Source organism: Leuciscus leuciscus, assembly GCF_965113295.1.
Source record: "Leuciscus leuciscus genome assembly, chromosome: 10".
Classification (NCBI taxonomy): domain Eukaryota; kingdom Metazoa; phylum Chordata; class Actinopteri; order Cypriniformes; family Leuciscidae; genus Leuciscus; species Leuciscus leuciscus.
Genome location: NC_138734.1, coordinates 12,573,989 through 12,598,152, shown reverse-complemented (window position 1 = coordinate 12,598,152; position 24,164 = coordinate 12,573,989). Strand labels below are relative to the sequence as shown.

The 24,164-nt window shown below is 38.3% G+C and overlaps 1 protein-coding gene across 1 annotated transcript in view; it reads right to left on the bottom strand.

Annotated features, from left to right (window-relative positions):
• LOC309508387 (tripartite motif-containing protein 16-like) overlaps positions 1-19,643 on the bottom strand; it is a 29,343-nt gene extending 9,700 nt beyond the window's left edge. The window contains exons 1-6 of the mRNA XM_082182994.1: positions 18,692-19,643; positions 12,842-12,937; positions 12,471-12,704; positions 12,105-12,252; positions 11,930-11,977; positions 4,129-5,776 (exon numbers count right to left, since the gene is read on the bottom strand). Coding sequence (XP_082039120.1) covers positions 5,247-5,776; positions 11,930-11,977; positions 12,105-12,252; positions 12,471-12,704; positions 12,842-12,937; positions 18,692-19,276 — 1,641 coding nt within the window. The 5' untranslated portion in view covers positions 19,277-19,643 and the 3' untranslated portion in view covers positions 4,129-5,246. The remainder of the gene's footprint in view (positions 1-4,128; positions 5,777-11,929; positions 11,978-12,104; positions 12,253-12,470; positions 12,705-12,841; positions 12,938-18,691) is intronic.
• Positions 19,644-24,164: the final 4,521 nt, after the last annotated feature.

Here is a 24,164-nt window from a genome sequence, read left to right as displayed (position 1 = left end):
GCTCATAATTTTGTTCAGTTGTATAATCCACAACTTACCATTCTTGGCTCTCTTTCCAATTCAAGAGCAAAATCCGAGGACGAGTCTGATAAAACATGTGGTGAATCCCCTAAGTCCGTTATTTCCATCGTGCATAAGTACAGGCGTATCATTCTGAGTTTACTCTGTTCATACAGTTCATTAACTGTAATATTTAATGGAATAGTGGTCTGACTGAAATCACGCATTTCAAAAGTATAGCTTTCAGCGCGACCTTTTGAAGAAATCCCTTTAGGAAAAAACAAATCCTTCCCCATCGCCATCAATTCCTCAACTGAAGTGTTCTTTTTAACCGTCAGATGTCGCGTTCCTCCTCCATGTCTTGTCCGAACTTGGTGAAATTCTTGTTTATGAAAATGAAGCCATCCAATTTCCAGGCGTCTGGTGACTCTGGTCTCTTTAGATGCATGTGTATTGCCGATTCCTGAAAGTTTGTTCAATAAAACCGCGTCATTTGCAGATGTACTGGCAGTGGCACCTTTTTGCATCTTGTCTCGTAATCTATGTAGTACAGTGGACTTGGTGGTTTCACATGCCGCGAGTCTTTGACGGCAAAATGCTCTAACTGCAAGACGATCCCCATATCTGACGATATATTTCGCCAGAACGTCTTCAGTCATGATCGCAATGACACTTAAGTTAATCTAAAAGAAAAGGTAAGCTATAAATACATTTGCAACAAACATATTCGTGTCATGACAAGGCCTCGATCGTGGATCATTAATTACAGTTACACAGTTACACAGTTTACCTTATCCTCTTTGAGTTTTTCAATTGAATCTTGAGGAATATCCCGTGACCTCAAAAATTCAATAAATTCTTCTTCCATGTTGCGATCTTATGAAAAATAAGCTCCGTACATATCATCCCTATTTCCACATTTGCATTAATGATGCTATAACGCAAACCGGAAATTGTAATGCGTGAGCACGAGATACGTTTCTCGTGCTCACGCGATAATTTCTCGTGCGCACGCGATAGTTTCTCGTGCTCACGCGATAGTTTCTCGTGCTCACGCGATAGTTTCTCGTGCTCACGCGATAGTTTCTCGTGCTCACGCGATAGTTTCTCGTGCTCACGCGATAGTTTCTCGTGCGCACGCGATAGTTTCTCGTGCTCACGCGATAGTTTCTCGTGAGCACGCGAAAGTTTCTCGTGAGCACGCAATAGTCTTTATTTTTTTATTTTTTGCAAAGGTCCCTTTAGGGGCTCCGTAAAGGCCTTATAGAAATCCAGAAATAAAATTAAACCATCCTCTTCAATTAAATGACCATATTCAATCAAATCAAAAACTAGCCTGATATTATTATGAATTGACCTATCCTTTAAGAATCCTGATTGGGTCACACTAATAATTTGTGATATTCCTGTTTTTAATCTGGAAGCCAGTGCTTTAGTAAACAGTTTGTAATCAGTATTTAGTAGTGTTATGGGGCGTAAATTATCTAATATCCTTTTATCTTTTCCTGGCTTTGGTATCAAAATTATAAGCCCTTGTTTCATAGTTGGCAATAGTTCCATATTATTTATACACTCTTGTAAGGCTTCAAATAAAAGATATTTTAGGTCATCCCAAAAAAAATTATAAAAATCTGTGGTTAACCCATCAGGACCCGGTGATTTACCAGGTTTACTCTGTTTAATCGCCGCATCAAGCTCTTGTATGGTTATGTCTGAATCGCATAGTTCTTTAAATACACTATCAATAGATGGTATATTATTTTTTATCATCTGAAAAAAAGAATTAGAATTAACAGAGGAAAAAGAAGAGGAATACAAATTGGAGTAAAATTTAAACACCTCTTTTACTATTAAGTTATGATTTAATTGTTCTACTTGGTCCACAATTAAACTACTGATCGAATTTTTCTCCTGTCGTCTTTTCTCCAAATTAATGAAGTATGAGCTATTTTTTTCCCCCTCTTCCAGCCACTTAGCTCTGGATCTCACATATGCCCCTTTTGCCTTTTTAATATAGAATTCGTCTAGAATGGAATGAAGCTTAATAAGTTTTTCTTTATCTTCATCTGACATGTTAGGTTGACAACAGCATTTATTAATATCTTGTATTAACTGGAATTCTTTTTTACGTTTCTTTTCCATCAGATTTTTGCTAAAGGTCATTGAATATTCTCTGAATTTATGTTTTAAATATTCCCATTTAATACCACTTGGCATCTTTTTTACTTTAAATTCAGCAATCATTTTTTTAATATATGCACAAAAATCATTATGATTCAACAAGTCTGCATTACATTTCCAATAGCCTCTAGTATTACAAGATTTATTTCTTTGTTCTAAAATTAAGTTGATCACACAATGATCTGTTAAGGGGGCACCTGAAATATTACATTTAGTCGCATTACTTGAAAGAGAATCAGATCCGAGCCAATAATCAATTCTCGACTTTGAAGTGGCATTTGGTTTGAACCACGAAAAGTGTCTGGCAGTGGGGTTTAAGTTTCTCCAAATATCAATCAATCCATTGGATAAGCAGAAATTTTGAATAATACTGTTAGCATGAGAAATATCAAATTTAGACGGTTGTCTATCAATGTATTCATCTGGTGTCATGTTAAAATCGCCACCGATTAAAATATAATCTGTAGGGTAACTAGTTTTTAGGTCACTCATGACATTTGTTATTGTCTCCAACAGACCTTTATTCTGGGTTTGAACATTATACCCATACACATTAACTAAAATGAAAAATATTTCGTCTAAGTGTAGGACCACTGCAAGCCAATGGCCATTAACATCAGCCTTGTGAGTAATAATCTTGCCTGGGCATTTATTCATGCATATAGCGACCCCTGCAGACCGATTTGAACCATGACTAAATAACATATCATCCCCCCACTGCTTTTTCCAAAAGGTAACATCTGCCAACTCTGAATGTGTTTCTTGTAGAAAAAAACAATGTGATTTTTGACTTTTGCAAAATAAGAAAATTGCCTTTCTCTTAACTGAGTCCTTTAAACCCCTACAATTTAAAGAAGAAAATGAGATATCAGATTTTAACACGAACATGAACAATTAAACTTAAAAAATGAATACAAAAACTAAAAATGTAAATCCAAATAAAGACGTAGACTACGTGTAGAGTTTGTGGGATAGAAAAAAACAGATTCCCATTCCTTTATCACCCCACCTCACCTCATATCAAAGAGAAGCAGTCAATACCCTTTTTAAGAGATACGTTTACCCTCGATATATCCAAATGGACCTCTAAACCCAGCCGCCTTGCCTTCCTTTCTGGCTTGTTCGATTCTTGGCCATAATTCACGTCTCAATAGTCTATCTTCTTTCGTCAGGTCTTCGGCAAAACGGATGCCAGCTTCTTTGCACGCCGATGACGACTTGGTTCTCTTCCATACTTCGTCCCGCATCAATCCAACTAAACGATCAGTCTCCTTTCTTCCCACCCGATGCACGACATCCACAGCCTCCTCCATAGTAGAAGCAAACTCAGGCGTTATCTTGCCCAGAAGTTGAATCACATCCTCTCTTATGCGCTCGTTTGAGTTCTCCTTGAGACCTTTTATGCGAAGACACCATCTTCTCTTGTATCTTTCCTCTTCCAGCACACGAATTTTCAGATCATTGTTGACTTCGGATAGATTTTCAATTTGTTTCTCCATCATTTTAATTTTGTCTTTGCATTCTCGTAACTCCTGCGCATTTATTTGGACGGACTTAGCAACGCTTGCAATCATCGCACTGTGCTTCTTCATTTGCGTGCTTAATTCTTCGTGCTGTAAATCTACCTTAGTTCCAAGGTCTTTAATCGCATCCAGAATAGCCGAATTGGGCACCTCGTTTTCCTCACTCTCTGTTGGTTTTTTTGACTTTTTTCCCTTTTTGGGGTTTACTCGGTGTGGGTGGATCAGAATCAGCTCCTCTTTCCCTTTTGCTCGAACCTACAGCTATTTCCATTTCGTAACAATGATCTTCCATATCGGCACCACAACTTTGGGTATGTGTATTATCAGGTGGAGGTGGAAAAAAACTTATCAAACTAAACTAACTTGGGAAATTTTGTGAGAGCACGAAACAGCTTGACTACTCAGTCCGCCATCTTGCCGGAACTCTGTTGTTTCCAAGTTCACATTTCCTTTGTTAATTTCCTGTTTCTCTTGGTTTCCTTTCTTCTTGGTTATCTTCACCTGTGTCTAGTATAGTTCTCATTACCTTGTGTATTTATAGCCTTCTCTTTCTCTTTTTTGTTTTTCTGATCTTGTCTTGACTATGGGATTTTAAGCTGTTTTGTGTTTCTTTGTATAGTGTTTTCATCTACGTTTATGGATATTTTCACCTTGTTCATTTGAATAAAAGATGCAAATAGATCCATGCCTCTCCTACTCTCCTTCCAGCACACATTACTGTTATATTTTTGAGAACATAATCTAAACCCTACTTATAAACCTAAACACTTATAAACAATATAAAACAAGTAGATAAAAAAAAAAAAAAGTCAATATTTCATAAATATTTTTTTACAAAATTCTGATCATCGCCCCAGCTGTCATAACGCTAAAATCTGGCATTCATTAAAAAACTGTCACCTGAATTGTTAAACAGCTCTGTTGTGAAATGCCATTGGCTTTGGCTAAAATTCAGATTCATATGTTGAAAGAGATGTGACTGTTCAGAGAGGAGCAGAGTAGTTTTAGGTCAACTAACATACCAACAATATTATACAAACAATGTTTTTCCTACTTTTCCAGATACAGGTGAAATAAATTTATAGAATTAAATGTTTAATAAATAAACAATGCATCTTTATTTTGAAGTGAACAGTATGGCAGAAAAAATATTGAGATATTTTGAATAACTAGTATTATGGTCCCACTTTAATATACTTCATTATATAAACTACTGATAAACTACTTTGTACTAACATTAAAATTAATCATCTGATACAATGCAATTATTGTGTACAATACATGTTTTTACATTGCTTCCCTTGCACCATAAACCTAACCATTCCCTAAACTTACTATTACAATAAATATATTGTACCTATGATTTTTTTTTATGCAAGTACCTAAAGAAACCTAATATAATGTATGACAAAAATCACTTTTGGTGTCTGTATACTGACGTGCAGAGCTCTTGGACAAATGCCACTATTGGACATCTTAGGAGAGAGAACAGGTTGACACTGTTACTGAATGGCAGGACTACTGATACAATGTTGCTGTATTCTATAATGTTAAATCACAGAGTTTTACCGTTGATCCATTGTACAGCCTAAACCCAGCATAGAGAGGATGAGTGAATGTGGCCTGAACTCTGCAGATAAGGGTCATTGTGTCAGAGACGCCATAGAAGGACAGAGTTCCTGCAGTGAGATCCACATACACTCCTATTCTAGAGCAGATGGAGGCTGCAGGGATGTCAGTCTCCAAATCATTGTGCCTGAATGAGTATCTGGAGGGAGAGCAGAACAAACTCCAGGAATGATCATTATATCCAAACAAACACTTAGTATTCGTTCCCTTCCGGTTGATGTGCTTATATGATACTGATATACCCACATCACCATTCCACTCCAGCTCCCAGTAACAACGTTCACACACTCTCTCTCCACACATCACCTGATAATAAACATCAAATTTGTATGGATGATCAGGATACCGCTGGACTGTGTCAGTGTAAGTAGCCACTCTGTTCCTCTCCGACAGACGAATGTGTTTATTCGCTGTGTTTGGATCAAGTATGAATTGATGAGCATCTGATGAAGATAAAATGTATCAGTGATGGGTCAACATGTAAATATAAACTTTATTTTTTTTTTTTTTATAATCTTTTAAATTGAACTGAAATGTTTATAATAATGAACATTACTATTACAGAAATTCCTACTATCATAGAATATACCGGCCCACATGATCATGATTAGGGGCCAAGCACTGAAGGTGTGTAGGTTCTTATTATTATTCATCCTTCTTCTTCCACTTTTCGAAGCCTATAGAACCACATGTGGGAAATTTGTCATACAGATAGAGGACAGTCTGAACATTACCTGCAGCAATTTTGGAGTCTCTAACTCAATCCCTTCTAGCGCCACCAACTGTCCAAAGTTGCACTCATGTTTATGCTAATTACTTTTGAATCACAAGGCCTAGAAACAAAAAAATGTCCCCTCTGATTCTTTGGCAAAAAAATTCTTCAATTTTCCCATATGATGTCATTTTTGTCATGAAAATCCTTCAGCCACATAGAATTTTCAGAAAAAAACAACAACAACTTTTTCAAACCCATCCTAGACAGTTCATCCAATTTTTACCAAAATTGGCTCAGACCATCTTCAGATTGTACATGCAAAAAGTAATTTAAAGCTTTTTGATACACCCATCCTTTCCCGTTTAACGCATTTAAAGAATTTGACAGAGTACGCCAAAATGGACGTGAGGCTGTAGCTGTGTCCCAATGTGAAGGCTGCATCCTCCGAAGGCCGCATTTGAAGGCCGATTGCGTCACAGCGGCGCGACGAAGGACGTCCCAATTCAAAGGCTGCATCCTTGGAAGGTCGCATTTGAAGGCCGATTGCGTCACCGCGGCGCGATGAAGGCTGTCCCAATTCAGTTCTGCATCCTCCGAAGTCCGTATTTGAAGGCCGGTTGCGTCATCGCGACGCGACGAAGGCTACCCTGATTCAAAAGCGACGCCAAATGCGTCCTTCGTTTCCCCGTGAAAGGAAGGATACATAAATGAACACTTAGCGGCCTATCCTACCCTATTCTACCCCATAAGTCATTGCGCGCCGTTGACGACAGCATTTATTTATTTATTTTTAAAGGCGGTCGAGACTAGAGATCGGTGGTGGACAGCAAATTCACATTTAAATGTAAGTATTATGTTTTCATTTATTTAAATGGCTAGCGAAACCGAGTTAAAGTTTATTATAAACTTCATCTTAACTCCTTCGTCACCATTGCGTGGCTTCATTTGTCAGGTAGTTTGAGGCAAAATGTGTGCTAATATTAGTTTAACGACCTAGCTATTTGTAATATTTGCACTAGTCTATCTCACTTGTGTATTATAAGAAATATCACTCACCCTATAAAGCCCACAACAATAAGAAAAGTAGTTGATAAGGCAATGGGGTTTCACTTTTATGTGTTTTTGTAGTGCTGTCATGCAAGCTATGTGGTTTTAACCAAATTTGAGTATATAGAAATATGATTTCTTAAGTATTTTGATTGCATGTCTTGATGTGTCATATTTTGCAGTGTTAACAATGCACTTAAGATTGCACCCCTGTGTTAAGCTTTTTTAGAGCAATTCAGGAGAAAAAAAATACACACGTCTTTGCTGAAATGTATTGTGCTGTTGTTGTTAACAAGCCATGGTTCATTTGCTCTGCCCTTAGGATTGCAAGTGTCCTGGGACAGGTGAGGGTGTGAGTGGGGAAACCCACTGCTGAAACTTGGCCCTGGTTTGTCCTCAGGGCCCAGTTCAGCAGTGGGTGCCCACGGTGAGGAGGAGCCAGCACCAGCAGCACCAGCACCAAGGTTGAGGCGAAGAGAGTAGGGAGAGGATGGACAGGCTGTTTTCTCTTCTTGAGAAAATGATTGAAAAATATTTTTTTTTTTCCTACATATTATTTAACTTTTTTCACTATTTTTTAAAAGGAAAGAAAATCTGTACATTATTTTTATGCAACTTTAAATGTGTAAATAAAAGAGAATGAATTGTTCTGGACATCGTTTATTTTTTTTGACAGTCATAATTTCTACTTGAAACAAACTCTTGTATACCTTTTTTTTTTTTTTTTTTATACAATTGGTAAATGAAAATCATTTGTTCCACGGGCTACATTAAAGTACTTTTTCCAACTATTAACAACATACGTTAAACATATCAAAATCAACAAACATTTACAGTACATAAAATAAGAAAAAAATGATGTAGACTTTTATTAGAATTTATTAGAATAATAATTAGACTTTCAAAAAGAGTAATTTCTGAAAAAAGTACTTTTAATAACAAGTTTTTAGTATCAAGAGTAAAATTAGAGGTATGTATTCTGCAGGGGAAAAAACTCCTTGTCAGGGTTTTTATTATAGTTTGTATTTATATTATGCTACTCATGCATTTTACTTCTGAATATTTTCAAGGTTGTTACATTATATACTTTTGTGTAGTTTAATATAAAATCATATGTGAGGGAAAAAAGGTACTTCAGTAGGTTACTTCACATTTATACGTGAATATTTAATGAAATATGCAGTTCCGAAAATTAAAGTCCCATATCAGTTTGAAAATTAAAGTCTCATATAAGTTTGATATGTCCCATATCAAAGGGCGCATCTGAAGCGCTCGGACTGGTCTAGCCTACAAGGACTGTTCTTGTCGCCTGGCAACCGTGACAGCTGCCGATGACGAGCGCGAGAAATACTGGACTTTTTTATATTCAATTTGGTTTTATATTCAAACAGGGCTAAACCAAAAATACATGACCTGACAGCGCCGGGGCTGAAACATCCTCACCATGTCCTCCAGTAAAATATAAAACATAAAAATGACAATAGCCAATTCTGGCTCCATAGCTGTTTACTCAATTAGGCTATATCAAATGAATTATCAGGATGGCAGCTGTCCTCTCGCACCGTTGAGGAGCGGTGATCAGAAACACCTGGTTGCGCAATTAGGAAATCCTATGAAGGCTACATGGTGCGTCCTTCGGAGGACGCAAAGGCTGCATCCTTGAAGTCTTCAGTCCTTCGAAGGATGCAGCCTTCACATTGGGACACAGCTCAAATCTCTGCAACAATTTTTGCATATTAAGATGAAACTTAGTACCAGTCATCTCAAACCTAACTTGAGGGTACATGCACAGTTTTGGCACAGTGCCACCTAGTGGTCAGGAGATATGAAAAATAACTTTTTTTGATTATATATTCTGAACGGTCTGCCCAAAAATCCTAAAACTGGTCTCTTGTGATTCAGTGCAGCATACTGGGTATCAAATAATATCCAACGTTCCTATACCGGCCATTTTGGGCATCGGCCATTTTGTAATAAAAGGCTTTTCACTCTGTGAGTTTCTCTGTGAGTTTCACGCCTTTGAGTGTTTACTACCACAATCAGATGTGACAGAACACCAAAACAAGACAGTGATTTTTGAGGCATTTTTTCCCTCCACCCTGTCACCATGGACCTTCCTGCAATTCTTTTGTTATGCCTAGACCAGAGGGGCAGCTCCCTGGAGGACTACACCAGCCCCACTCCAGCCCCAGAGTCCAGCAATTCACTGCCTGTAAACTGCACGGAGGACTCGTTAGAGCCCGCCGCAAACCGTGGAATTCAGCCTGTCGCGATGTACAGGCCTGAGCTTGCAATGAGGATGGAACGAGACATCACCCCTGGAGCGTTAACCACATGGAGAGTCTGACCAGGTGCGTGAGCAGGCAATACCGTGCAACACTGAGGGAGTGCTGGTGGATTTCGAGGGCTGGGAGGGAAGCCTGGCCTCTGGACACTGTTTGGAACTTTTTGAGGAGATACAGTAATTTCCCTGGCTGCATCAGAAATCGCTTACTTTCTAGAGTAGGTAAGTATTTTGAATAAGTAATTATTTAACAACTGATAAAGAAGTATGTTCTTTATAGTATGAGTGTGTAATCCGTACGTACTACATTCGTCATGTTAACGATGTCATTATCATTATCATGTGACAGCGTCAGTTACATCACTTCTCTGCCTTTCACAAATCCTCTCCCGTGGCCTCATGGGATTGTAAAGTGCATTGCATGCACGTTTCAGAATCTCGCCAAAAGAAGCAGGTTATCCGGGTACTTTTTATGAGTACTGTGAATTCGGACATACTTCTTTTGTCACATACTGTTTTTTGCCTACTATATAGTAGAGAAGAATGCGATTTTGGATGCAGTTCCAGTCTCTTCCCTCCCCGCTGGTCCCGCCCAAGTTTCCTGAGTGCCTACCCAGCCTCCCTCTCTCACCCAAATCAGCCAGTTCCTCAGCCCCGCCTCGGCTGGTTCCCTTCAGCCCCTTTCCATCTCCTCCTACAGATCTCTGCGAGGATCTGCCTTGGATCTTCAGGTTACCAGCTCTGCCTAGTCAAGAGGATCCCCTGGCTCCGCCTCCAGATTCTGAACCCATTGTTCCTCTGACTGTTGACCTATCAGCTCCACCTTGGCTCCTCCCTACCTCGGCTCCACCAGAAACCATCGTCCCTGCGGCTCCATCGGGCTCCCTCATCCCTCCGGCTCCACCTTGGTCGAAAGTCGTCTTGCCTGCGCCTTCAGCTCCATCTTGCTCTGCCTTGATCCTCGGTTCCACCGGCTTTGCCTCTGTCCTCTGGTTCCCTGGCTCTACCTTGGACGTTCGTCGCCATGGCTCCGCCTCAGTCTCCAGTGTCATCAATGTCGTGTTGGCTCTTCGACTTGTCAGCTCCACCTGGAACTCCCCTTGCTTCTGCCTTGGGGCCTCGTCCTGGCTATACTCTGGATTACCATCTGGCTCCTCCCAACCTCCACTCCCCCATGGATTGTTTTGCTGGCAGTAGTTCTGTTACGCACCTTTCCAGCTCCACGTCCACCATCAGAGCCCCCTCCCTCAGTTGGGCTCTTTATGGCACGAGGATGCGCCTTTTGCGGGAGGGGGAGCTAATGTAACATGTATGTTTTGCTCTATTTGTGTCAGCCTGAGTTCTAGTTTGTCTCATAGGTTACGAATCAGTTAATCATTATGTGCAAGTGTTTTGTGTTATGTTAACAATTACTACCTGAATTTAAGCACTGCGTTTCCTGAGTTCTTTAACCCTAAAAATGGAAAAATATTTTTTCTTTGTACAGGTGACAATTTTATCAAAACGATCCCTGTTTACACGGATCTGCGGAAACGACTAAAAACACTGTATTATGCATGCCAGGCCAGTAGTTAGCGATGTCACTTTGACTATGCGCTTGCGCACATACACATTATTTTACAGGGCACTATAGGCTAAAAACATAATATGCATGTGTTTGCCGCCGCTTTCGCATTTTTGTACTTTAGACAGAGACGATAACGGTATTGTTTTCAAAAACGTGCACTCTGAACCCATTTTCAAAGGTTTGCGTTTTTAGGCCCCCAATACACCGCTGTCATGTAAATGAACGGCCAAAACGCATAAAAAGTTTTCCATTTTTAGTTGAAAACGGTCTCATGTAAACAGCCCCTTATTCAGTGTAGTCTTTTTATGGTTGTGTTAACTCCCCTTGATCTCCAGTTACTTTCCGTGTTGGATTATATTACTAAAGACTGCTTTCTACCGCACCCAGCTGTGACAGGCATATTGACACCAAACTTTGTATGTGTCATTGTCACCTCACACTGACCACACAACATCAGTTAGGTGACAGCCGCCACCTTTTGGTCAAAAGTTGCAAGTCATTTAGTCATATTACTAGTGATGTATAGTGATTATATAGATATCAGATATGTATAGTATATCTTTCAGCCATTTTGACTAGAATCATCTAAAAATGTCTTGAATTACTAATTTTTGTAGTTAGTGTGCTTGGCCCCGTTAATTGTTGCTTGCAGCTATATTTATATATTGTGATTTGCTGTAAAATTGTTTGGTTTTCTTGTTTAATTTGCATGTACTTTTTTTTTTTATAAAGTCCTCCTGTACTGGAAAGCTGCTATATAATGTTCAATTCTGACCATGTGATCTTAACATGGATGCCACCATGAGGATGGACCTTATGTAGAATAAAACAGCATTTTGATGTTGTTGTTTCTGAATAAACAACATTTTTATTGTGTGTTGTGGAGAAATCTCTGATTATGAATAATGTAAAGACACATTTTTTATGGTTTTTCAAATTAAGTATACAGTGTATATATTTTACTTGTTTTCTTTGCAACTTACATTGTAGGAAGTCCTTTCTGGTCCTTAGAACAAAGTTGATGTGTTTAACTATGAAAATCAACATAAACAGGCAATTCTTAAGGAAAGAGGAAATTATACAGTATCCAATGTGTGTAGATGTATTCTAAGATTTTCTAATTATACTAGATTATATAATTGAATGTGCTTTACCTACCAGAAATCTGTTGGATCTCCTCTTTACAGATATTTTCAATTTTATCTCTCAGCTGACAGATAGATTGTCTTATATCATTAGTAGAGAGAGGTGAAGTGACAGTAATTCTCTCTATAGATTCAAGAGGTGCAGATAGATACTGAAACCCCTACAAAAAAGACAGGAAAAAATCGTTATAACCTGCCTCCCACAAATATCTACTACAATCAAATACATGCCTTTGCTGACTTATCTTCAGTGACTTGCATTTAGCAAACTAATCTAACACTTTAAATGAAACTTTATTTCACTTTAATTGCCTAGAGAGCCAGTGAATAATGTAAAATCACAACACTGATATAAATTATTTTCTACATTTTTTATTACCTGAAGGAATTGGATGTGATCGTCTGTGTGTGAAAGCTGCTCTAACTCAGCATGTCTCCTCCTCATATCAGCAATCTCCTGCTCCATTTGCTGCAAGAGTCCTTCAGCTTGACTAACTGCAGCCTTTTCCTGATCTCTGATCAGCCTTGTCAACTCAGAGCGGTTTTTCTTAATAGAGCGGATTATCTCAGTAAAGATCCTCTCGATGTCCTTCACTGCTGCCTGTGTAGAGCGCTGTTAGGACACATATTACACTCATCATGTGATCCACAGTGGACTTCAGTGGGACTGCAATGTCTTCAGATCTGAAGGAGAGTCTAAACAGTATATCTTTAATCCAGCAGTACTGTTTGTCTCCTCTTGATACTCACCTTATGACACTCAACAGCCTCTCTCAGCTCCTGAATGTCTTTTTCTCGCTCCTGGATTCTCTGCTGGTATTTTATCTGTGTTTTTTTCAAGTTTCTCTATTGAACACAGAAGTAAGAAATAAACATGAAAATATTTCATAAAAATAAATACAAAATCATCATGTAAAATGTTGTATGAATATCATATTTGGTGTTTTTGCCAGAGGCACGAGACATGAGCACAACTGTCAAATACCATGTGGATATTGCAAAAGTCAATTGCAATTCTTGTGTGTGTGCAGTGTGCAAAAAGGTGTCTGTAAGCAGTGACTGACATGTTATTTAATGCTTCGTAGTTATCACTGAACAAATATGCCTTGAATAACTGATAAAATAAAAATTGTTATTATGATTATAACATTTCTTTAACCTTTTGAGCGGTACAGTCCCATATTTGGGATTTTTTTATTTCTGTGCCCCGGAGAGTACGGTTCCACATATGGATTTAGAATGTTCAGTGATGTGACATAACTGCCAGATTCAAACTGTGCTTTCGCACAATGGCTGTTGCTGAGCCAGAGTCGGACGCGCTCAGCAGCACTTGACATAGACTATATCACAACTATTCAGTTTTTTCAACCCCATTATGTTTATTTTAGGTTTCATACATTTAAATACAGAATACACATAAGCAAGGGATCTAATTAAATATATATAAAGGTTTTTAAACCACAAAACACACTTACTTACATGTATTTTAGAATCAGAATATAAGCAAGTTTGTGAATATTTTGAATAAAAAAGGAAAAAGGAAATAAAAGCAATACATCTGTCATACAGTGTTATTGTGGCTGCGGTCTGTCACGTGACAAATATGAGGGGTCGCCATGGAAACAAAAAGGGGAAACAGTAACAATAACGGTCGCCTTCAAAAAACTCACTCTGGAGGGTCAGTTAGAATATTTTAAACTTATCAGGGAATGGAGGTTACACTAGTAACAAGGACCATTTTGCTAATGCAGCACCAATCTGCTTTATTTCTCTTTTATTTTTTATGGTATCTGCAAACAATGATTTATATAAAATTTGTTTAACTCTAAGCAATGATTTTGATCATTTGGATTATTTATGATATTTAGTTTTCGCTAGTAGAAGTTCTGAAAGGCCAGTATCTTTTGTTACCACAGCCACATTGGTGGTGGGTAAAAAAGTTTATTTTAAACGCTGCATGTAACCGCTGATTTTGCTGTGTACACAACAGAAATGGCTGTGCATAATCAAAAAGAGTAAACCAACCCTGTGGTGGCACCACTGCGACATCTAATATAAGTTATGCCGCCCAAACACTACACGATTAGATCCCTGAATTTTACGCATTCACTGTTGAATTATCAAAAATGTGATTTGAGATAAGGACTGATGCATCGCTGTACTTCAAGAGATATTTAGGATGTTAAAACAACAAGTTTCAGTATCTCTGTACTAAAGAAATGAAATGGTTTTCCTGGTTATTTTGAATGTGCGGAGTGCAAAAAGGTGTAAGGTATCTGTAAGCTGACTTTATTTAAAGGGGTGGTTGATTATGATTTCTCTTTTCTAACTTCAGTTAGTGTGTAATGTTGCTGTTTGAGCATAACCAACATCTGCAAAGTTACAATGTTCAAAGTTCATTTGCATTTAAAGGGACACCTGACCCTCAAAAAGGGACAACTTTAACATGCTGAACAAAATTATCTGTGGGGTATTTTGAGCTAAAACTTAACACTCTGGGGACAACAGAGACTTATTTTACATTGTAAAAAGGGGCAATATACCACCCCTTTAATGCACATTCGCAGATTTAGTGTCCTCACACAGAAAACATTACCAGTATACCATTGTGGTAAAAATATTTACTGAATGCATATTTATTTGCATTAGTGTTATTTTTGTATCATTGATATACATTTATATTATATTTTGTGTTTTCATTTTAATATTAGTCCAAGTGTTAATGATTATTTTTTATTATTTTTCTGTGAATTGTGAGAACTGTAAATTAAACGCATCATAAGAAGTCACATTTAGCTTAATGATTAGCAGACAAGAATGTGTGATGTAGGTGAGAAATATTTAGAGTTGCATAATAATGAAAGAAAGTAGCAGAAAGTATATTCACATGTGAAATACTGTAGTGCTTATAGAGATAACAAATGCATCCAGTGAATGTTTTCTTATGTAAATTTGTCATGAAAAAATGTGTTTCTGTTTAGGCTACTTGTCTCTTTAGCTCCACCTGCACATGCTTTAGTTTTTACATAACTTCAAGTTACACCGCCCAAACACTACACGATTAGAGCCCTGGATTTTCCACATTCAGTATGTTTGAATGATCAAAAACGTGATTTGTGGGAAGCACAGACAATACTGTACTCCGAGAGATATTTAGTATGTTAAACATAGTGATCTGTGAATCCAAGTCCTGTATTGTGAAAAGAGTTTTCACTGGATGACAGACAAAAAGAACAAAAGTCATGTAGCCTATGGAAAGCAGCAAGGTTATAATAGTTTTGCTTTTTAAAATTAGTTTTTATTTTAATATCGGTTTCAATTTTGCTTTAAATTTGTTTAGTTTTAGTTAGTTTCAATAATGATTTTGTTAGTTTTAGTTTAGTTTTTATTTTGCAAAAACATTTCTATTTAGTTTTTATTTTATTTAGTTTCAGTTTTAGTAATTATAGTTTAGCAGAGCAAACAGAACACTTCCAATGTAGACCAAATTAGAGTAATTTAATTTCAGCAAAGTTTAATGTTTGTTTTAATTTGTATGGCCCAAACGTCGTTATACGAATAATCATATCAATTATTATTCCAAGGTTGTCCAGTTGCCAGATCTTGTTTTAAACCCATCCTACTCGTGCAATCAACACATCATACAAATTTCAACCCATTTGTGAGCTCAACCTGGCAACCTACTACAACCCAGTTGTGCCGTCGATATCTGCGCAGGTAGTAGACGCGGGAAGTTGAATAAGCGTTACTGGTAGAAACGGGAAAAGACTCAGTGGTAAGTAAATATTTAACGCAATTAACGCAGCATTTTTTTTTCTGTCATCATTTGGCTGCATGGCGTTACATTATATGATGCGCTTTTATTCTTGCTAATGCTTTTAAACCATTCAAGCCATATAGCCTAGGCCTACTTACTTTATAAAACTTTAAAAGCGGAAAGCGCATCACTCATTCCTGGGAATACATTTGACATCGCAGTCTGACCTTGACGGAAATAAATATCCTACGCTAAAAGTACCAGAGAAAAAGTATCAGCTGTGCTCAGATTTGTAAACCGTACAGTTGCTTTGGTTTTTCAATCCATACCCGTTTCGCCCCGTGGCTCTAAAGGGACACAACAAAAATAGGGACACACGAGAAAGCCAAAATAGAATGCAAAATGTATTAACAAAATAGAACTATAAAAAATAAAAAATAAACTATGTCAAGGTAACAGTGAACAAATTCATAATCCGTGCACGCTTTCGCAATCGTTGTTTTGTAAATCGTTCTTTCGCAATAGTTGTTTGTAATATTCAGTTCCTGTGAAAAATTGTGAAATAGCCTACTGTTCCAATAGGTTAAGTTACACAACAATGCTGATTGATTACATAACAATATTTAGATGTAATATTCAGTTCCAGTGAAAATCTGTTCCAGTTACAGTAATGGAGTATACACAGGTGTTGTGTAATATTCAGTACCAGTAAACTCCACCCGCTTGAACAGTTTCTTACAGTAAATGAATATTACACAACATCATCTGTTCAGTTTTGCAAACTGTACTCACAGATTTGTGGCCTATACCTTATTTTAGAAATCTGTTTTTCTGTATATTGATTTATTGTGTATTGTTAAGATGAATACAACTGTCTTAACTGAATTTTTCATGTCATTTTCATGTCATTTCATGCCTATTAAACATGCCTAGTTTACTTTTTTCAGCTGTACAATGTAGCAGAGTTACCACTGGTACATAAAACAAAAACAAAAAAACAATTCAATTCATCTGACTAGAGCCAACACAACCTGCTGTGAAGCCAGTGTGATTAAATAATGAAGTATCTATGCAGTGTGTGAGTGTGTACATGTTTTGCTATTCCGGTGGGGACTTTAACCTGAATGCACACGAGTCATGTGTGTGTGTGTGTGTGTGTGTGTGTGTGTGTGTGTGTGTGTGTGTGTGTGTGTGTGTGTGTGTGTGTGTGTGTGTGTGTGTGTGTGTGTGTGTGTGTGTGTGTGTGTGTGTGTGTGTGTGTGTGTGTGTGTGTGTGTGTGTGTGTGTGTGTGTGTGTGTGTGTGTGTGTGTGTGTGTGTGTGTGTGTGTATGTATGTGTATTGGCGGCTTGTGTGTTTTCGTGTCCTGGTACATTGTGGGGAAATGTCTCCACATGGACAATAATATTATTAGCAGTAAATGTTTTGTAAAAACAAAGATAATAACAGCACCTTTCAGCCTGTCAACCTTCATGAAAACATGGCATCTCAAACATATAGTAGGCCTAGTAGTAGTCATAGACAGTAAAAGAAATGGACACAGCGTTGATAGACTTCAACGGAGAAAAGTGAAGTCAATTGGAAGCACTCAGAAGCAGACTCAAACTGAGCTTGACGACGTAGATGTGACGTGAGCAACCTGTCTGTCTTCTAGTAGCTGTGCCAAGAGAAATCTGTATCATTCCCTTCCGAAACTTGCAGAGACGGAGAGCGTGAGTAGGAGGTGTCCATGAGCTAGGAGCAGGAGCAATTTTTGCCAAGTATTCTGATTAATTATTTTGTAATTTTGCCTCCACGTCCCCCCGATTGCCCGCGAGCTTCTCCTCCTGTCAATACGGTAATCACCCTACTGTGCGACAGAGAGTCGCGTGGTTATGACGCAATCGTTAGCCTATTTTTACAAAAACTGCTTCTACGGGGCCATAACGTAAGATAAAAGGTAATGGAGCCTTTTATACATTTTCGTGTTTCTTTAGGAATAAATAATGGACAAATGGAGTCTTTAAACACCTCAGATGTAAAGTTATTCGCTGTCAAAGTGACGCCAAAATGAATGGGAGTCAATGGAATGCTAACAGCAGGTGATGGTCTGCTAATCAATGGCGGCCCCCGGGGAAGCTTCGGTTTCCGGCTGATGGATTACCCCCTTGGTAGTAGTTTTTTTGTGCGTGATGGACTTGTTTTGCTGTTGCACCCACCTCTCGCAGACTCGCACATGAAACGGCATAAAAAAAATGCTGCGCTCAAGTTTAAAGAAGTTCAACTTGCGTTTCATTACCTTGTGTTATTTGCCATTCCACTGCCACTGCCACAGACGCATCCTATGAACATCTAGCGATGTGTTCCACACGGGGCTACGGTCCTTTATTGAGCGCGTCACAGGACAGCGTTAATCGCCTCAGTAACTTCACGCGCGTGAAGCCTTCATACAGGCATTTCCCTAAACAGCCACAGGTCAGATTTTCCACCAAAGTACAGAGCTTACTAATTACAAAAACGATTATTTGTTTTTGCTAATTATTATTTTATTTCAGTTAGTTTTTCATTAACTGTTAGTTTTGTTTAGTTTTACATTTATTTTGAATTTTGAATTTTATTTCAGTTTACGAAAAAAATTTTTGACCAATAGTTTTAGACTAAGTTTCAGTTTTAGTTTACGAAAATAACCTTGGGCAGCAGCAGGAAAAAAGGTCACAAAACATGACCTCTTCAAAGCCCGCCCAAGAGTTAGACAAGACAGATAGACCGAAAAACAGACAGATCATTCCAATTATTATATCGGTAGTATGTCATGGAGATGCAAACAATGCTTTTTCCCATTAATGCACCAATTTCTGTTCTTACCTCTTTCTCTGTTCTCTCTGCTGCTATTGGTACAGTGTCATGATTTTTATGTTTATCCATCGTACACAATGTACAAATACAGTGCTGGTCAGTGCGACAGAAAACCTCAAGCAGTCTGCCATGTTGAGAGCAGATAATCTCCTGGAGTTGTCCAGTGGCATCCATCAAATAATGTCTCTTACCTATGAAAAAAATATCATGCTGTTCAAGGTGGTTTTTACAGTAAGAGTTCAGACACACCAGACAGGACTTGACGGCTTTGTGTTTTCTTCCAGTACAGACGTCACACTTCACATCTCCAGGTCCAGTGTCAACAGAAACTGCAGATTGTAGTTTAGTCTTCTTCAGTTTCTCCACCACTTCAGCCAGCATGGTGTTTTTATTTAAAGCAGGTCTTGGAGTGAAGGTCTGTCTGCACTGTGGGCAGACGTGGACTCTCTTCTGATCCTGATGATTCCAGCAGTCCGCAATACATGATTTACAGTAATTGTGTCCACAGGGAATGGTCACTGGATCCTTCAGAATGTCCAGACACACTGGACAGATGAACTGTTCCTGAGTCCATAAAACACTGGCTTCTGCCATATTACAGCATGTGAACAGAAACAGAAGCACACACAACCGCTCAACAAATTTTTTGATAAGTTTCGGTTTCACTGAACTAAAGAACTGAAATGGTTTTCCTGGTTATTTGCATGTGTGCGGTGTGCAAAAAGGTGTGTCTGTAAGCTGTGACTCACCTGTTATGTGTAATGGATACATGTATGTTTGTGCACCATGGCTAGATGTGGCTGGGTGAGTGGAAAACTACAGAGGAAAGACCTTGAAGAAGGAGTATAAGAAGGGAATTTCCTGGGCTGGGTGTCAGGTCTTGCTCACGTCACGGGGTAGCTGCTGTGATTTTGTGACTAAGCCTCTTGCAAGAGAATAAATATCTTTTAAAATACAATTTGATTCTTGGTGTCTCTTCTGCAGTGATGATGATTGTTTAATATTGTTTTTTGCCACAACAAAGAACTGAAATGGTTTTCCTGGTTATTTGTATGTGTGCGGTGTGCAAAAAGGTGTGTCTGTAAGCTGTGACTCACCTGTTATGTAATGCATATTCGCATATTTATTGTCCTCACACAGAAAACATTAGTATACCATTGTAATAATATTTACGAAATGCATATTTATTTGCAGGACTGTTATTTTAGTATAATTGAAATACCTTACTTTTAGCCCAAGTTTTAATATTTTTATATGTGAATTGGGAAAACTGTGAATTAAACACATCAAAATAAGTCATGTTTAGCTTAATGATTAGCAGCATACAAGAATGTGTGATGTAGGTGAGAAATATTTAGAGTTGCATAATAATGAAAGAAAGTAGCAGAAAGAATATTATCATGTGAATTGCTGTCATGCTAAAAAATACATGCAGTGAATGCTTTCATATGTAAATTTGTCATGCAAAAACGTATTTCTCTCTCAGGCTACTTGTCTCTTTAACTCCACCATAACATGCTTTAGTTTTTTCATAACTTCAGGCCTATGCGACCTCTTCTTCTTGCATAACAGGTCCTTCAGAACCATTTCTGATCCACTGGCTTGCATTTTTCCATGTTAATATATAACATGACAATAATTATAGCTCTGGTATATAACATGTGCGAGAGTCCAAACCAGTGTTGTATAAAGTACTAGAAAGCAATACTTGAGTAAAAGTACAAGTATCGTACTAGAAAAAGACTTTGGTAGAAGTGAAAGTTACCTTTCAGAATATTACTTAAGTAAAAGTCTTAAAGTATCTGATATATACTGTACTTAAGTATCAAAAGTAATTTTCTGATATTTAATGTACTTAAGTAATTGAAGTAAAAGTACAAAAGTTTTTTTTTTTTAAAGCAAGTGGTTAGAACTTTGGGTATGTGAACTTTATTGTGGCTTTCTTATAGTAAAGCATATTCAGGGTTCCAACTTCCCATATCTTCTTAATCTCACTCATCAAATCAAAATCACAGTCTTTTCCAGGACTTTTCAGGCACAAATCTCTTAAGTTCAAAGAACAAACAGCATATTTTTAGAGCTGACATCAAAGAAAAAAAACTGAAACAGAAATTTCACTTTTGTATGAACTTCAGGTAAAAATGAAAAATAAATAATAACCTATTTCTTTCAAAAAAAAAAAAAAAAAAAATGACCTGATGGTAGGGAGAATATTTTGGTCATGTGGTATGAGCATTTGTAGGGCTCCCCAGGTCACCATCTCACACACACACACAGCAACACTAGCCCAACATTATCCTATAACCACTGAGTTTTGAGTTAATTAACATAAAAGGAAATCTCAAGTTTGACAAAACGTATGATGCTTTTAAAGACATGAATAGCCCTTAAAGTCGGCATGAAATCAAATTTGACAAATCTTCTTTTTATATGTAATATTGTAGTGTTTATTATAAATGATTTATCTGTGCACTTCATTATTTTTTAAAAATTCATTTACCCTTATAATCTTTAATCAAATACATTACCCTTCCCTCCCCCCTCGAAACGACCTCTCTTCTCTTTCGGTCACGTGCCATGGCGAAAGGGTGCGGCCAGAGCCGATGACGGTGCGGCTATCGGTGTCTGTCTCGTTTTGAGTCAAGTCAAGTTATCAGTCAAGTTCACCCTCGAGAGCATCTCGAAGTGTCCGAATGGTAGGCTATCTATCTTATCTAAATCTAGTTATTTACTTATCGGACACGTCGAGATGCTCTCGATGGTGAACTTGACTGATAACTTGACTTGACTCATCTTGGTTCGCGGGAGGCTCATATAAATATGGGCTGATTCCTGCCTGCAAATTTAGCTGCTCGTCCTCGTTCTCGTCGCCGGGCTCCTCAATAAAAAATCCTTCATGGGAGGGTAACGGTGGGGAGTCCGGTGGAGAGAAATCCTACACAACTGAATGTAAACTGGCATTCAAATCTGCCTCCATTTTGTTTGCAACGCCCAACCTCCAACGATCCAATCAATTCCCGAAGGACGAAATCAAGCCCCGCCCTACATTTTTTTTCTAATTTCAGAAGCCGTTTCACTCGGATATACGTCACAACAAGGAAAAAATTACAATCTCAACTTCCGTTTCATGCCGACTTTAACACTTTCTTTCTAACCTGCCACTGATTAACGTAGCAGTTCTCAAAAAATATTTCTCAGTCTAACATTAGCCTACCTGAGGAAATATTCGGCCCGGCAGTTATGCTATATTAAAAACAGTTAAGCGTGTTTCAGTATTATGGACATGTCTTTGAGAGTTCTCTGTTGAATTAAATCAAAAGGTAGGTGCGCTCGCATAGATATCGGTGCTCGTGCTTCCATTGCGGTTTCAGTTGTGCTTCCTCCTCCTTTGGCATGGCAACAAACAAGCATTACACTGGAGCGCGCGCCGTGCGGAGCGTGCGTAATGCAATCTAGAAGCAGTGATTCGCCAAACCTCCCTTATTGCAGTCGCACACATTTCTTCTGATTTTATTTTGTAGTAACGAGTAACGAAGATGCTTAGTGGAAATATATCGGAGTAAAAGTATAAATTTTATCAAGGAAATGTAGTGGAGTAAAAGTGAAAGTTGACATAAATTTAAATAGCGAAGTAAAGTACAGATACGTGAAATTTCTACTTAAGTACAGTAACGAAGTATTTGTACTCCGTTACATTACAACACTGGTCCAAACCTGTGCAAGATATCTGAGAGAGAGATTCAGTATTTGCACAAGAGAGATTGAGGGTGTGTTCACACTTGTAGTTTGGTCCAGATTCCAGACCAAAAAACATTAAGTCCTGGTCCGATTAGCGGCAAAACCTAAATTGATATAACCTAAATTGTCCATTTGAAAATGATACTGTACACTGGTGTACAGTAAGCACTTCTTGGACTATTTAAATGTATAATGAATGGAAAAAAAGATCAAAAGGCCGTCGTGCTGCGTTGAGGGTGTACCCGGCCCAGATCTGCCGATCCGTCTAGCATCAATGGGCTGGTACAGTCCTCAGCGCTCTACACGACAATAGCAGAGTGCGCGCGGGGGCTATTTATAGCGCAGAGTCGACCTGTCTTTCTGTACGACGGTAACTGAAAATTCAAGCTTCGATTTTTTACGATGGATATACTCGCGACATCAAGTATAGATTGTGTTAAACACGACAAGAACACTACAAATTCTACGTTTGTTGGTTAAAACCATAGACAGTATAAGAAATGGACAGAGTCATCTCATTGGAACTCAATTGAGGCAAGTGAAGCCCATTTTCAGCGATTTCTTAGGACTTCCGTTCCTGACGCGCAGACTCAAACTGAGCTTGACGACGTAGATGTGACGTGAGCAACCCGTCTGTCTTCTAGTGGCTGTGGCATGAGAAATCTGAATCATTCCCTTCCGAATCTTGCAGAGACGGAGAGCGTGAGTAGGAGGTATCCATGAGCTAGGAGCAGGAGAAACTTTTGCTAGGTATTCTGATTAATTATTTTGTCATTTTGCCTCCACATCTCCCCGATTGCCCGCGAGCTTCTCCTCCCGTCAATACGGTAATCTCTCTACTGTGCGACAGAGAGTCGTGTGGTTATGACGCAATCGTTAGCCTACTTTTACAAAAACTGTTTTTACGGGGCCATAACATAAGCTACAAGGTAATGGGGCATTTTATACATTGTCGTGTTTCTTTAGAAATAAATAATGGACAAATGGAGTCTTTAAACGCCTCAGATGTAAAGTTATTCGCTGTCAAAGTGACGCCAAAATGAATGGGAGTCAATGGGATGCTAACAGCAGGTGAAGTTCTGCTACAAGATGGTGGCACGCGGCCGGCTTCAACTTCCGGTCGACTTCCTTCCCGCTTGGTTAAAACAGTCTGTATTTCCGGCAATGCTTCTGATTTGCAGCTGCTATTGGCGTACGTCACGTTTACCAAGCGCTCCTATTGGCTGCTACGTAAGGTCAGTTGTATTTTTCAATGTTTTTGAAATAAGTCTCTTATCCTCACCCAGTCTGCGTTTATTTGATTAAAATATAGTAGCCCTGGGCTATGAACAACAGTATTGTGATATATTATTACAATTTGAAATAACAGTGTCTATGTGGACATCTATTACAAGTATTTTTTTTTCTTCTTTTTTTCTGATTTCTAATTTGAACGATCTCATGGCTTTATTTATGCAATTTGTAAATGCAGTGAAAATATATTAATGCCTGATCTGATGCTGAACCGTGAATTTTGTGAACCGTTACATAATCCTATAGAATTATGAATTCAATTGTTATAATACTTTACAATATTACTGTTTGTTGTTGTATTTTTCAAAACGTGAAACTTGTGTGTGTGTGTGTGTGTGTGTGTGTGTGTGTGTGTGTGTGTGTGTGTGTGTGTGTGTGTGTGTGTGTGTGTGTGTGTGTGTGTGTATTTTGAAATGTTTTTGAAATAATCAGAATCAGAATGAGCTTTATT